This window comes from Erythrolamprus reginae, chromosome 2 (assembly GCF_031021105.1).
Source record: "Erythrolamprus reginae isolate rEryReg1 chromosome 2, rEryReg1.hap1, whole genome shotgun sequence".
NCBI classification, from domain to species: Eukaryota; Metazoa; Chordata; class Lepidosauria; order Squamata; family Dipsadidae; genus Erythrolamprus; species Erythrolamprus reginae.
Window position 1 is genome coordinate 16,094,625 of NC_091951.1, and position 17,008 is coordinate 16,111,632.

Here is a 17,008-nt window from a genome sequence, read left to right on the forward strand (position 1 = left end):
ACCAATAAGAAATGGCAGATAATATCATGGAGGAAATCAGCCTTGCTCTGCAGCCTTCCATCCTTCCGAGGTGGGTAAAATGAGAACCCGTATTGTGGGGGCAATATGCTGGCTCTGTTAAAAAGTGGTATTGCTAACATGTTGTAAGCCGCCCTGAGTCTAAAGAGAAGGGCGGCATAAAAATCGAATAAATAAATAAATAAAAATTGGTATTCAAAAGCAAAGGTTAAAACCCAGAGCCCTGCGGATCTTGTAGGCTGGTAATGAGAATAGTAACCACTTATGGTGGACTTGCCCAGTTGCTAATAATTTTTGGCGCAAAATCAAAAGCTATCAAGAGCAAACCTGAGCTTTTCCTTCTTGGTATTGCAAGGCAGAAATTTAAAAATGAAGACAAATACTTAATCCTCCATATTATAATGGCAGCAAGATTGCTATGTGCACAAAATTGGAAAACAGGAACAGCCCCCACAACTTTAACCTTCATAATTAAGGTCCTTGATTGTGCAAAAATGACCAAAATGACTTTGGAATTATGTGAAAAAGATAAATCCGAATTTTACAAAATATGGGAAAATTGGTACAAATGGCTCAAACAGAAAAAATACATAGAAAAAAACTAAGGAAAAGCAAAACTAGACACTCCTTCCTTTCGTACTGAAATAAAATGAATATATAGAAACACTGCACCATAAATCGATGGAATATAAAACCCCTAAAAATGAATGTGTACCTTCCTCAGAAATACCCAAAATGAAATACAATATAATATACAGAACTAAGGAAAACAAAAATACAATTCCACACACTAGATACAAATACAGTGGTACCTCATGATACGAACCCCTCGTCTTACGAACATTTCGTGATACGAACCCGGGGTTCATGATTTGTTTGCCTTGTCTTAAGAACCATTTTCACCTTACGAACCCGAGCCGGGGGCGTGGGCTCTCCTACTGCGCATGCGCTCTACCTTGTGCTCTCTTACTGCAGCAGGGATTTCCCTGCCTTGTGACTGTCATTTCCGGAATTTCCTCCCTGCCTCCCTCCTATTCCTCCTCCTGTATTCCGCCTCCCTCCCAGCCTTCGGGCAGCATTCGCCTTCCTCCGCCGCCATCGGCACCCAGCTCCTCCTTGTCTTCTCATTTCTTTACAAGTTGAAAGTCGGGCGGCGGCGCAGAGGCTGGGGGCGGCAAGGGTGTGTGGAAGAGGCACCTAAGGCAGAACTTTCAACTTCTGGGTGGATGGGAGGAGTTAAGTGGCTGGGCTAGCAAAATCTCCGTGCTGCTTAATTTCTCCCAAAGCTGAAAGAAACGCTGGTAAATAAGAGCAGAACTTGCAGCTTCTGGGTGGATGGGAGGAGCTAAGTGACTGGGCTGGTAAAATCTCCCTGCTGCTTAATTTCTCCCAAAGCTGAAAGAAACGCTGGTAAATAAAAGCAGAACTTTCAGCTTCTGGGTGGATGGGAGGAGCTAAGTGGCTGGGCTGGTAAAATCTCCCTGCTGCTTAGTTTCTCCCAAAGCTGAAAGAAACGCTGGTAAATAAGAGCAGAACTTGCAGCTTCTGGGTGGATGGGAGGAGCTAAGTGGCTGGGCTGGTAAAATCTCCCTGCTGCTTAGTTTCTCCCAAAGCTGAAAGAAACGCTGGTAAATAAGAGCAGAACTTGCAGCTTCTGGGTGGATGGGAGGAGCTAAGTGGCTGGGCTGGTAAAATCTCCCTGCTGCTTAGTTTCTCCCAAAGCTGAAAGAAACGCTGGTAAATAAGAGCAGAACTTGCAGCTTCTGGGTGGATGGGAGGAGCTAAGTGGCTGGGCTGGTAAAATCTCCCTGCTGCTTAGTTTCTCCCAAAGCTGAAAGAAACGCTGGTAAATAAGAGCAGAACTTGCAGCTTCTGGGTGGATGAGAGGAGCTAAGTGGCTGGGCTGGTAAAATCTCCCTGCTGCTTAGTTTCTCCCAAAGCTGAAAGAAACGCTGGTAAATAAAAGCAGAACTTTCAGCTTCTGGGTGGATGGGAGGAGCTAAGCGGCCGGAGGAATCAATGTAAAACGCCGCTGGGCTGTAGCTCCTCCCATCCACCCAGAAGCCGAAAGTTCTGCCTTTTGTTTACAAGCCTCCACGCGTTTCTTTCGGCTTTGGGCTGCTTGCTCTCCCGGAAAGACCCCAGCCCACACCTTCGGGAGCTTCCCAGCCGGGTCCCTTCCACGGGGCAGTGGCCACGGCTCCCCCCAGTTCTCCCGCTGACCCTTTTCACACACGCACACCATCCCCAGTCTCCGCGCGGCCGGCTGTCATCTTCTAAAGAAGCAAGAAGAGGAGGGGGAGCTGGGCGCCGGTGGTGGCGGAGGAAGGCGCCCAGCTCCTCCTCCTCTTCTTGCTTCTTTAAAAGATGACAGCCGGCCGGCGGCGCGGAGAATGTGGCTCGGAGGCTGGGAGGGAGGCGGAATACAGGAGGAGGAGGAGGAGGGAGGCCAGGAGGGAGAGGGGGAAGGAGGGAGGGAGGAAATCAGAGAAGACGCACGTACAAACCGCCCGTGCGTTTCCCTCCCTTCCCTTCCAGTCATTGCAAGCCGGACAGTAACTGTTGACTTTTCCGTTAATCCACCCACGAGGCTCCCTCCGGGCAGCCTGCGCTGTCTCCCCCCCTCCCCCCACACCCAAACAAAATCCGAATGCCGGCGGAAATGAGGCAAAAGGGGTGAATTTTGGGCTTGCACGGATTAATCGCTTTTCCATTGATTCCTATGGGAAACTTTGTTTCATGTTACGAACTTTTCACCTTACGAACCTCCTCCTTTCACCAATTAAGTTCGTATCATGAGGTATTACTGTACTTAATATTAGGTCGCTTGATAGTGATAGTCAACAATATGGTTGACAAAATATGTCTTATGTAACAGATAAATATATGTATGTAGTGAAAGCAAATATTAATTGACGATAGATGGGCTACAAGAATGGTGGAAGGTCTTAAACATAAAACATATCAGGAAAGACTTAATGAACTTGATCTGTATAGTCTGGAGGACAGAAGGAAAAGGGGAGACATGATCGAAACATTTAAATATGCTAAAGGGTTAAATAAGGTCCAGGAGGGAAGTGTTTTTAATAGGAAAGTGAACACAAGAACAAGGGGACACAATCTGAAGTTAGTTGGGGGAAAGATCAAAAGCAACATGAGAAAATATTATTTTACTGAAAGAGTAGTAGATCTTTGGAACAAACTTCCAGCAGACGTGATAGATAAATCCACAGTAACTGAATTTAAACATGCCTGGGATAAACATATATCCATCCTAAGATAAAATACAGAAAATAGTATGAGGGCAGACTAGATGGACCATGAGGTCTTTTTCTGCCGTCAGTCTTCTATGTTTCTATGTTTCTATAAGCAAATAACTATCTATGTACTGTACATATATCGAACACCCCTCGAACTGAACAGTTTATATGCTGATTTGTCTGTCTACTTTTTTTCATTTTTCTTTCTGTTTTTCTTTGTATGTTTTGTTTGTTTAGATTGTTTTTATATGTAGAAACTTAATAAAGATTATTTTTTTAAAAAGAGAATAGTAGCCAAAGATCATACATTGGGACAAATTTCAAGTAGTGGACATGGAATATCGACCCTCCTCTGTTAATACTGTAATTAATGTTCTCCAGATAATAATAAAACCCTCTCTAGATAATGTGAATGGGGTGGGTGAGAGTAATTGATCTAATCTTTTATCTTCTCTGTTAAAACCAAAGATTTTTTTAACCATTTATTTATTTATTTTATTTTATTGGATTTCTATGCCGCCCCTTTCCATAGACTCGAAGCGGCTAACAACAGTGGTAAAAACAACATGCAGCAATCTAATACTAAAACAGCTAAAAACCCTTATAATAAAACCAATCATACATACAAACATACCATGCATAAATTGTAGAAGCCTAGGGGGAAAGAATATCTCAGTCCCCCCATGCCTGACGGCAGTGGTGGGTTTTAAAGAGCTTGTGAAAGGCAAGGAGGGTGGGGGCTACTCTATTCTCTGGGGGGAGTTTGTGTTCCAGAAATCAATCTGGGAAGTGACCAAGAGCAAAGCCTTCCAGTTCAGGACTGGGCACAACTGGCCTCGTGGCCATAAATCCCACTTTCTTTTTGACCAGGAGATGAGAGTCCAGTGGTTAGGAAGCCAGACTAGATGATGAATGATCGAGAACAGGGGTGTCAAGCTCATGTTGTCACAGCAGCAGCACATGATGTATCAGCACTTTCCCCTCCTTTGCTAAAACTGGTATGGGTATAGCCAGCATGTGATGCATCTGGCCTATGGGACACAAGTTTGACAGCCCTGATCTAAAGTATCCCTTCCAACCAGTCAAGGGTTCCTCATCTCGGGTGCTCCCAGTGTCGTCCTGGAAATCTACCTGGTTTAGAAAGGGGGGGGGGGTGAGTGCTGATATATCATGTGATGCCTCTGTGACAACATCAGTTTGACACCACTGCTCTAGATCATCTAGTCTGGATTCCTAACTCCTTTCTGAATTTGCACATGTCAGGCACACGGTGATGCATGAGCATCTCCATTCCTGCTACCAGACTATAGTGTGGCCCATACTGGTTGCAATCCACTACTGCTTCCAACCCATCCATACTATAATTCTAAGAGATGGGCCAAATTCTTTCAACTCAGTAACCAGCCTCTCTTAATGTATGAAATCATATCTAAGACTTCCTAATTTCCTTGGAATACCACAGAGTTTACAATGACGCTTCTTCTCCTTCACATTATCCAAATCATAATGATTTGCCTGTTCTCTGGTCTCAAGGGACAGTCCCCAGAGACATTTATGGATGTAAACTTCAGTCTAAAAGAAAAAAAGAAAAGTAAGAACTGAATGCTAGATGAGAAATGCCGAATGCCTCTAGGCTTCCTGTTCCAGTGAAAACTAGGGAGAAATGTTAGGGAGCAAGCGAGTTTTACTGCCATGAGTTAGTCTCCTTCCCTCTTGGACAGGATGATTCACAGGATACCGTTTGACTTAGGAAAACTGGGGAAACCCTCCAACCCTTGAAATGATGTTGTTTTCTGCTTCTGATATGGCTTGAAAAAGAAAATCATCTACATGGCAGCAAATTGACTTCAGAAGACCAATGGATCTTCTGTTTCTCCTCCTTCTGCTTCCTCATGCAGCTGATGGGAAACTGACTTTGAAATGCCCTCTGAATTTGAAGAGGAATGAAGCCAATCCATCTAATTATTATAAGCTGGGAGATCTTCTTCTGGGTGGGATCATCAGTGTAATGAAATTTTTCTTCCTTCCTTACGATTTCATCAGGAGCCCCACCATAAAGGGTATCAGGCAGGTCACCGCAGATACAATAAAACCACTTTTTGGCTAATCTTTGTTAATTTCCACTTGCCTCCTTCAGACATGGCAGTGACAAAACACAGCTCTTCTTGACATCGGTTTAAGAACCGAAAAGGCGTAACAGCTAGATTGAGTGTGTGTGTGCGTGTGTGTGTATCACATTTTTTGCTGACAGAAAAATTAGATAGATAGATAGATAGGTAGGTAGGTAGGTAGGTAGGTAGGTAGATATTAGACATCTCCACACACCATGTTTTCCTGGTTGATCACTTATGGTGGTAGGATTTGGCTGCACCAGTGCAAAACATCAGCCCTACAGAATCTTCAGATTTCTGAGTTCTGAGTTCTTTCTTCAAGTAAAATGGGGAACAGACACACCACGATCTTTTACATAATTTGAGTGGAAAGATCTTAATTGAGGTTGCAGAGCAGGTCTACCCTCCCCTTCCCAGCATGTTAATGTTAAGTGTTAGTGTGAGCCCTAAATTCTATGGGAGATTTGAAAGTGACTTCCCTGACTTTTGGAATGGAGAAGATGGGATAGCCTCTTGCCAGTGTCTGACAGCCGGCCTGGCAGAGTTAAAAGAAGGGGTGGATATTCCAAGGGAGAAGGAGGTGTAATCATTTGGGCACCTTTGGAAGCAGAGGAGTTGTTTCAAAGCTTTGATTTCTTTCCCTGGGAGCATCTCAGCAAAGTCTGGATAACCACCTGTCAAAAAGGTCTTTTTTTCACCCTACATTGTAAATATATTGAACCATTAGATGTCATCCACCTCCCTTTTTGTCATGAAGAGTTCTTACAGATCATATGTGGTTTCTGTGCCAAGACTTGATACAGAAGATAGCAAGCTTAAGGAGGGAGGAAAAAGGATGGATGGATGGTTGGAAAAATGGATGGATGGAGAGAGAGAGGGTGGGAGATAGCACAAGAGAGATGGAAGGGGGAGAGAGAGGGAGAAACGGAGAAAGAGAGATGGAAGGAGGGAGAGAGAGAGTGATGCTTTTGCTAGCTTTTCAAGACAACATTGAAAATGTTCTCAACATGGTGGGCTTGAGTTGAAACCAGGAATCCAATAATTAGTCAATCAATCAAAGGAGGATTGCATGGTGTGGAGAGACAAAAACATGCTGGAATGTAATCTAAAGTTGAAAGCATGACTCAGTTTTCAGCCTTTTCATCCTGGGAGGAAGCCAAGAAAGAACCAAGCTGAGTCTCCATCCCCAATGTAACTTTGAATATTGTTACACTTAAAAACAGTGTTGTCAAGGTTGCCAAGGTTAAGAAACACTGTTTTGGAATCTGTCATTTTGGTGGACTGCAGTTTGGCCATTCTGCAGGGACTATGGAGCTCAGTCCTTGGCTGTTGGGTTTTGAAAGCCTCTGAGTGAACTTCAGGGATTTTGAAGCAATCCGTGGATGTAGGGAGGGAGTCCTGTCAGTGGCTGGAACCCTCTCACACAAAGTGAAGTCATTGACTTAACCCTTCCGGCATGACATACTCAAAAACTACCTATGGTAGATGTCCCTGGCTCTCCATCCTGCCTCCCTCTTTATCAGAGAACACATCCATTTCTGGGTGTCTCTGCTGGATAATTATAGGACATTCTAAGACATTGAATATGCAAAGGTCATAGCAGCTCTTCTGATTTTGCTGAGCTCAATTACAATGGGATCCCCCCCCCCCCGTATACAGACACCTCATGTCCTGGACACAAACTGTTTCAACTCCTATCCTCAAAATGATGCTATAAAGCACTGCACACCAGAACAACTAGATACAAGAACAGTTTTTTTCCCAAAACATCATCACTCTGCTAAACAAATAATTCCCTCAATGCTGTCAAACTACGTACTAAAACTACTTACTGTTGTACAGAGTCCATCAGGAGTTGGGTGGCCTATAAATCTAATAAAACTTAAACTATGTCTGCACTACTAATAATCTTGTCATCATTCCCATCATCCATCCCCTCTCACAAATGATTGTAAGACTCTAACTTAATTGCTTGTATCCTTACAATTATATTAACTGGTTCCTAATATGATTGCATTGATTATTTGTACCCAGACTATCATTAAGTGTTATACCTTATGATTCTTGATGAACTTATCTTTTCTTTTATGTACATTGAGAGCATATGCACCAAGGTAAAATTCTTGTATGTCCAATCACACTTGGTCAAGAAAATTCTATTCTATTCTATTCTATTCTATTCTATTCTATTCTATCCTGCCCTGCCCTGCCCTACCCTGCCCTACCCTACCCTACCCTACTCTACTCTATTCTACTCTACTCTACTGTATTCTGTTCTATTCTATTTTTGAGTGATGTGGCTTTTACTACTTTTGCTAACTTCATAGATATTGCTCAGAAAACTCTTTTACAAAGGCTATTGGGTAAATGATGATGGTGGTGATGATGTTAAACTGTATGGTTCATTATTTAATACTGCCTATGAAGAATGAAGTTTGACATTTTGGTTGGTAGGGTGAGATCTTTACATATCATAATGATGTGATATGTATATATTTTCAGGAATGGACCTATCTTTTTCTGGAAAATTCTCTCCTTCCTTTTTGCCACCCAGGAGATCAACCAGGATCTCCAGTTGTTACCCAACATATCCCTGGGCTACAACTTCTATGGCAGCCATTTCAGCAAAATCATGACTTCAGATGCCTTGCTGGATTTGCTTTCTACTGGAGAGGCAAATATTCCAAACTACAGATGTGGAAGACATAACAGACCCTTGATTGTTTTTGATGGGTCTAAAACTGATATCTCCATTCAGATAGCAGATATGCTGAGCATTTATAAAATTCCACAGGTTTGTGTATGTGAGAGAGTGTGAGTATGTGGTTGTGGGGTCTAAATCTGCTCTGAATTCTCCATGAACTTTAAGGGCCACTTATGTTCATGGAAATAATAAGTTTATGGCACTTGGAATCACACAGAGAGCAAAAGTTTAAAACAAACAGATCTAGAACACTATTCCAGTTAGATTCCTCCTGTTTGTGGAAGAAACATCTCATAGTCAAGATTAGGTAGAAGGTTGCCTATGAACAGAACAATCGTATTTGTTTGTTTGTTTGTTTGCTTGCTTGCTTATTTATTTATTTTTCATTTATTCATTTATTTAAATTTTATTTTATTTGTCAAAACATATACAAGATTGCAGCTATTAGTATAAAAATAAACAAATATAGATAAATGAGGGCAGTAGGCCAGGGACTGTAGGCATGCCAGTTCGCTTATGCATTCTCCTTGCAGACCTCTTAGGAATGCAGTGAGGTTGACACTAGACAAATTAAGGTTAAAGGTTTTGGGGTTTGGGAAAGAAACCACGGAGTCAGGTAGTGCATTCTTGGCATTGATCACTCTGTTGCTGAAGTCATATTTTCTCAAGTCGAGTTTTGAGCAGTTTACATTGAGTTTGAATCTATTATTTTTTATTTTATTTATTTTGTCCAATACACAATGAAGGTATAGAGGATATTGTAGAGAAGAAATACGAGATATAGGAGAGCCTATAGGACAGGGGACGGAAGGCACTCTAGTATGCTTATGTACGCCCTTTACTGACCTCTTAGGAATCTGGAGAGGTCAACCATGGATAGTCTAAGTGTAAAATGTTGGGGGTTAGGGGATGATACTACAGAGTCTGGTAATGAGTTCCACGCTTCGACAACCCGATTACTCAAGTCATATTTTTTACAGTCAAGTTTGGAGCGATTAATATTAAGCTTGAATCTGTTGTGTGCTCTTGTGTTGTTATGGTTGAAGCTGAAGTAGTCTTTGACATGCAGGACATTGCAGCATATGATCTTGTGGGCAATACTTAGATCATGTTTAAGGCATTGTAGCTCTAAGATTTCAAGAACCAGGATTGTAAGTCTAGTTTCATAGTGTATTCTGTTTCGAGTGGAGGAATGAAGGGCTCTTCTTGTGAAGTATCTTTGAACATTTTCAAGGGTGTTAATGTCTGATATGTGATATCGGTTCCAAACAGATGAGCTGTATTCTAGGATGGTTCTAGTGAAAGTTTTGTAAGCTCTGGTAAGTAGTGTGAGATTTCCAGAGCAGAAGCTACTTAGGATTAGATTAACAACTCTTGAGGCATTCTTAGCGATGTTGTTGCAGTGGGCTTTGGCACTTAGATCTTTAGTTATTAGTATTGTGCGCTCATGTATTGTTGCAGTTGAAGCTGAAATATTCAGATAGGACATTGTGATAGATGATTTTATGAACTACATTTAGATTGGCTTGGATTTGACACAACGTATAACCAAGCTTCCTTTCTTTTTTGGGGGGTATAAAACAGAATCAGTGCCTAAAATAAAAATACATGATATTTCTTTGATACGTTAAACATTCAAAGAAAAAAATGCTAATAATGCTTTTAATATATACTTTTTATCCTCTTCTTTGCTAAATTAATTGAAATTAACTACACGTGAGACATATTTCATCTACAGATAGCAATATTATAAATTCTAATCCCTTGTATTCCCTTTTTCAATTTATAATAAAACATAAACATCTTAACTCAATATTTAATTTAATCCTTTCATCTCTGCCTTAACTCCTTATCCATTACTGCAACCAATCCTTATTTCATCATCCGTGTCTTCTTTTCTTTTCAGGTGAGTTTTACTTTTGTTTCTCAAGCTTTGAGTGACAAATCTCTCTTCCCTTTTCTCTACCAAGTGGTTCCCAAAGAAGGAGTTCAGTACCCCGCAATTATCAAATTGCTCCACCATTTTGGGTGGACCTTAGTTGGTCTGATTGCACCGGAATCTGATGGAGGGGAAACATTCATGAAAAGTTTGACCTCTCTGCTTGTCAAGAACAGCATTTGTGTTGTTTTATACCAAAGAATCCCTGTGGATGCCCGTCAAGTAAAGTATGATTGTTTCCCATTCTACCAGTGGACACAAGTCAATGTCTTTGTTTACTCTGTGGAGATTGATTCCTTCATAACGGGAATATTGTTTATGCAGAAAATAACTGAAATCTGCACAAAAGCCACAATTGGAAAAGTCTGGATAACTTCAACTTTATGGGATTTTACTTTGGATTTAGAGTATACCCCACGGATTAGTCCCTCCATCTATGGCTACATTTCCTTCTTGATTCAGAGGGACAGAAATGCCAGAAATGGGGATTTTCAGTCTACTCACAAGTCTGTCATAGGCTTTATGAAGAAAGTATTTCATTGTTCCTATTCCAAGCATGGCTTATCTGTGAAAGGCTGGACAAGATGCCCAGAGAATAGGGATATAGAAGCTTTGCCTCAGGAGCAGATTGAAGGAATCCTGTCTCTGGATAGCTACATCATTCATCACTCTATCTGGAGTGTGGCCAGGGCCTTAAATGATGCATATTCATCTAGATCCAAGAGGAAAATGAAGGATGGTAAAAATTGGCTAGCTATTCAACAGGTGCAGCCGTGGCAGGTATTCCCTCTACATAACCCTTTGATGCCATTCTTCCCTATTTTTCTTAACTTTTCTTAACTGTAAATTTCTCCATTAAGCTCACTAGTTTATTCAGACTATCTATGGTTCTGGGGCTAACTAACTAACTAAAAAAATTGCAGATGACACCAAGCTAGCAGGAGTAGCCAATACTCCAGAGGACAGGCTCAGGATCCAGATGGATCTTGACAGACTTGTACACTGGACCCAAACAAATGAAATGAAATTCAATGCAGAGAAAAGTAAAATCCTACACCTAGGTATGAAAAACCAAAAACATACGTATAAACTGGGTGAAACCACATTCAATAGCAGTGACTGCAAGAGGGATCTCGGAGTCTTGGTGGACAACCAACTAAATAATTTACTACAGTATATATTTTCCATCTCCTTTTATTTTCCAGGTGTTCATCAACCTTTTAATAGAGTCAGTTAGCTTCTCCACTTTCCTTATTAGAGTTATTTGTGTTTTTCTTTTAATATTGTATCATCATCATCATCATCATCATCATTCATTCATTCATTCATTCATTGCACAGTCATCCAGATGTTCACACTGGGTTTGGCATTTTTGTGTACCTACCCAGTCCTCACCAAGGATTTGGGATAGACAGATCTGGATGTTTGATGGGGTTACAGACATTGTCACAGCATGGAAGCTGTTCCAACTAAAGCAGCCTTCTGCAATTGGCAAATTTGTCAATGTTGATGTTGTTCAAGTGGTGCTCCAGTTGTCTGGGCATCTACTGCTTGTGGCACTATCCTTCTTTGCCTTTGCTATAATCATTTTATTTCTATTTGTAGGTCTTTGAATTTTGTTGTCTTCTCCAATTGTTTCTCTTCTATTCGGCTGTCTCCGGGCACTGCCTCATGTACTATCCAGATGTTTTTGTCTGTCTTATTGCAATTGTTAAGTAGTGGTGTTGGTGGCGGTGGTGGTGTTGGTGGTAGTAGTAGTAGTTATACCATAATATTATTATTTTTATGTTATAAAACAAGATCGCATCATTCACCCTGAGCTCTTTTCTCCATTAATTTCCTGAAATCCAAGATATTAATTTCAATTCATCTAAATTTGGAATGAATTCAGTCAATATGTAAACATCTTAAGGACTTTCCCTTTAGTCCTGCAGGCTTCTCCTTTATAGGATAAGGTTTCTTTTATTTATTCAGCTTCTCTCACCATTCCATGGAAATTATTAGTATTTGCTGTTTAAACTTTGAGGTATTTACTATGATTTATTTATTTATTTATTTATTTATTTATTTATTCCAATACATTATACACATTGAAGAAAATAGATATGTAGTGATATAAATAAATAAAAGAATAGGAGAAAAGATATAAAAATATAGGTGAACATATTTGAAAGGAAGAAAAGATAAATGATATTAGGATAGATAATTGGACAGGGGACAGAAGGCACACTGGTGCACTTATGCACGCCCCTTACTGACCTCTAAGGAACCTGGAGAGGTCAATCGTGGATAGTCTTAGGGAAAAATGTTGGGGGTTAGGGGTTGACACTACTGAGTCAGGTAAGGGGTTGACACTCCGAGTCTTCGGAGAAGGGCGGCATACAAATCTAATAAATTGAATTGAATTGAATGAGTTCCACGCTTTGACAACTCGGTTGCTGAAGTCATATTTTTTACATTCAAGTTTGGAACGGTTAATATTATGTTTGAATCTGTTGCGTGCTCTTGTGTTGTTACGATTGAAGCTGAAGTAGTCATTGACAGGTAGAACGTTGCAGCATATGATCTTGTGAGCAATACTTAGATCGTGTTTTAGGTGTCGTAGTTCTAAGCTTTCAAGACCTAGAATTGATAGTCTGCTTTCGTAGGGTATTCTGTTTCGAGTGGAGGAGTGAATGGCTCTTCTGGTGAAGTATCTTTGGACATTTTCAAGGGTGTTGATGTCCAAGATGTGGTATGGGTTCCAGACAGATGAACTGTATTCAAGGATGGGTCTGGCAAAAGTTTTGTAGGCTCTGGTGAGTAGTGTGAGATTGCCATAGCAGAAGCTACGTAGGATAAGGTTAACAACTCTAGAAGCCTTTTTGGCGATATTGTTGCAGTGGGCTTTGGCACTTAGATCATTTGATATTAGTATTCCAAGGTCTTTTACCGAGTGGGGATTGACTGAGATTTTGTTTATTCAGTTTATATATGAGGTTCAGATTCTTTTTGCCGATGTGGAGGGTAGAATATTTGCTGGTTGATATTTGAAGTTTCCAGGTGTTAGATCAATCTGAGACAAAGTCGAGGTCTTTTTGGAGAGTAGATGTGTTGTCTGTGGTGTTGAAAAGTTCTACATCGTCGGCGAAAAGAACACAGTTGCTTGTAATATGATCACAGAGGTCATTGATGTAGAGAATGAATAGAGTAGGTCCTAGTACACTGCCTTGGGGAACGCCACTTTTAACCAGGTCAAGGGTGAAAATGGCACTTCCAATTTTGACAACATGTTGCCTGTTTGACAGGAATGCAGTAATCCAGCTGTGGAGGAATCCTGAGATGCCATAGGATTTGAGTTTTAGGAGTAGTTTGTCATGGACCATTGAATCGAAGGCTTTGCAAGTCAATATAAATTGCATCAATGGTTTTTCCTCCAATGTTTATCAGGGTTGTAGTCAATTAAGATACTCATATAACAATTTCAATGAAGTTAGAGAAGGCATAGGACTCATTGCACCTCTAGTTGTTATAAAATAGAAATCCCTGTTAAAAAACCAATTTTATGGGAAGTCTAGTTGCGGAATAGTAGAACTGTTCAGAACTATACTATATTCGCTTTTCTTCCCTTGTCTTATTTTAGCTTCACCATTTCCTGCAAAACCTTTTCAAGCTTTACAATAACTCCTTGGACGGGTTATATTTGGATGAGAGTGGAGAGCTGGCTGCTGGTCTTGACATCATAGGTTCAGTCCAGTTTTCCAATAAGTCAGTTGTCCGGGCAAAATTTGGGAGCCTAGCAAGACAGGGTTTGGGAGAAGCCATGTTTACTATTGACCAGGATGCAATGATGTTCTCCAAATATCTCAGTCAGGTAAGGAAAATATTTACCAAAACATATGAAGAATGATTGCAGGAATTGGATTTGGTTAGTCTAGTGAAAAGAGGGGATGGATGACATGATAGCAGTGTTCCAATCTGTGATGGGCTGTCACAAAGAAGAGAGGGTCCACCCATTCTCCAAAGCACCTAAGGCCAGGACAAGAAACAATGGATGAAAACTCATCAAGGAGAGAAACAATCTGGAATTAAGGAGAAACTTCCTAAAAGTGAAACCAATTAAGTAGTGGAAGAGTTTGCTTTCAGAAATTGTGGGTGATCCAACACCGGAGGCTTTAAAGAAGAGACTGGACAGCCATTTCTCTAAAATGTAATAGGGACTCCTGTTTGAGCATGGAGCTGGACTAAAAAACCTATAAAACCTACAAGGTCCTTCCAACTTTGCTATTCTTTCATTCTGTTATTTCAATTCCAGAAGAAACCCAGAACTGTTGACAAAATTTTTCATGACTAATTGTGCTGTGTTGCCTCACCATCTTACACTCCTGTGAATTAAGGAGGTCTCTGTCTGAGTCACTTCCAGAAGTTCTCACTGTTCAGTTGTAAATGTTTCACACTCTTTTGCCTTAAGAATCATATTCCCATGCATACAATTCATGTCAGGTGTCCTGCAGATGGTGCTATAACCCCTCTCTGTCCAGCAAACACTGGATCAACTTAAATAAAATCACCACGTGGTTACCACCAGCAGAGGTAACTAGCATATACTACTTATGTCTATGACTACTTACAGTATGTAATGACTACTTCACCTTCAACCGCACCAACACACAAGCACGTAATAGATTCAAATTAAATTTAAGCTGCTCCAAACTAGACTGCAGAAAATACGACTTCAGCAATAGAGTGATCAATGCCTGGAATTCATTACCTGACTCTGTTGTTTCTACCCCAAACCACAAAATCTTTGATCTTAGATTGTCTACATTTGACGTCTCCCCTTTTCTAAGAGGTCTGTAAGGGGCGTGCATAAGCGCACCATTGTGCCTACCATTTGTTTTCGTTTATCATTACTTTCTGCGTTATGTTTATATAAACTACTATCCTATAATTGAATGACCAATAAATAAAATAAATAAATAAAATGAAACATTTACTACACATTGTCCTAGATTTTATTTCTATTATTATTTAGTCCCTCCCTGAATCCAAGTGTGTGGAGAGCTGCCATCCAGGATTCAGCAAGTTGCCCCGGGAAGGGCAGCCCCCTTGCTGCTACGACTGTGCTCCTTGTGGGGAAGGGATGGTCTCCACTCAGGAAGGTATATATTGACTAATTTCACGTGATGCATTCATGAAAGAGATTAAAAAGGGTAAACAGGAGAAAAGGCTAACATTGCAGGAATGGGATCAATCTCTCTTTTCTCATCTCTCTTATTGCAGATGCAAAAATGTGCACCAAATGTCCAGAGAACAAGCATCCAAATGTGAAACGAGACCAGTGCATCCCCAAAGTCATAACCTTCCTATCTTACAGAGGTCTTCTAGGGATGATCCTGGCTTTTTTTGCCTTGGTCTTGTCTTTAGGCACTATGTTTGTCTTAGCAATCTTTATAAAATATTTGGAAACTCCGCTAGTCAAGGCCAACAACCGAGACCTCTCTTACATCCTCCTCGTCTCCCTGTTGATCTCCTTCTTGACTTCCTTCCTCTTCATTGGCCAGCCAAGGAAAGCCACTTGTCTTCTCCGCCAAACCATTTTCAGCATCATCTTCTCAATTGCTATCTCCTCAGTCTTGGCCAAGACAATCACAGTAGTGTTGGCTTTTCTAGCCACAAAGCCAGGCAACACCATAAGAACCTTATTGGGAAAGACTCTGGCCAACTCCCTTGTTCTTTCTTGTTCTGGGATCCAAACTCTCATTTGCTCCATCTGGCTAGGAGTCTCTCCCCCATTCCCTGATTCTGACTTCCACTCACAGCCTGGAGTGATGATCCAGCAATGCAATGAAGGGTCTGTTGCTATGTTCTATGGAACCCTAGGCTACATGGGCTTCCTTGCTGGCATCTGCTTCACAGTGGCTTTCCTGGCCAGGAAACTCCCTGGGGCCTTCAATGAAGCCAAGCTGATCACATTCAGCATGCTGGTCTTCTGCAGTGTATGGGTCTCTTTTGTACCCACCTATTTGAGCACCAAGGGAAAATACATGGTGGCTGTTCAGATCTTCTCCATCTTGGCCTCCTGTGCTGGTCTGCTGGTCTGCATCTTCGTCCCCAAATGCTATATTATCATTCTGAGACCAGACCTGAATACAAAGGAGCAGCTTACAACCAGAAGAAATGTAGAAATATGAGATAGAGGAATTTTAATATTTATATGAGGTTTTGGGGATGATGATAAAACTGCAATAAAGGCTGAACCATTCTCTTCCAAAATGATTTTTAAAAATGGACCTAAAATAATATTACGCTGCTATAGTGACTTTTGGTTTTGGTTTACCGTTCCCAAGATTTATGCTTATTTTTTGCTTAATCTTTTCCTTCTTCTTTATTTGATATTCAACCATCTCTATTCACCTTACAACTTCAAACTAAACTAAAATTGAAACATGCATGATTATATTTAGGCTTTTTTTCCTGTTTAGTAAAACTCAATGAATTAAACAATGAAAAAAAGGAGTCCTCGTATAAGCTTCCTATTCCAATTAATTCAACTAATTAGTCTAAAACCCAATAGCATTAAAAATCAATCATTTCCATTCACACAACAAAACACATTGCATTTCATCAGCCAGGGGTTAGAGTCGAATGCCCCCGAGCCTGGCAGCATAAATGAGTCTTTAGACTCTTGTGAAAGGCGAGGAGGGTGGGGGCAGTATGAATCTCTGGGGGGAGCTGATTCCAGAGGACCAGAGCCCCCACAGAGAAGACTTTCCCTAGGCCACATCAGGTGATATTGTCTAGTTGACAGGACCTGGAGAATGCCTACTCTGTGGGACCTGACCAGTCACTGGGACTCATTTGGCAGAAGGTGGTCCTGTCAATAATCTGGTCCAATGCCATGTAGGGCTTTATAGGTCATAACCAACACTTTGAATTGCATTTGGAATCCAATCGGCAGCCAGTGAAGGTTGTGGAGTGCTGGAGAGACATAGGA

General features: G+C 41.0%; 1 protein-coding gene across 1 annotated transcript; it reads left to right on the forward strand.

The window, feature by feature from the left end:
• The first annotated feature begins 11 nt into the window (after positions 1-11).
• Positions 12-16,205, forward strand: LOC139159183 (vomeronasal type-2 receptor 26-like). The gene is made up of 6 exons (XM_070736534.1): positions 12-70; positions 7,892-8,183; positions 10,000-10,812; positions 13,655-13,885; positions 15,047-15,173; positions 15,295-16,205. Exons 1-6 carry the CDS (start codon positions 12-14, stop codon positions 16,203-16,205), a joined length of 2,433 nt encoding a protein of 810 aa, XP_070592635.1.
• The last annotated feature ends 803 nt before the right edge of the window (positions 16,206-17,008 follow it).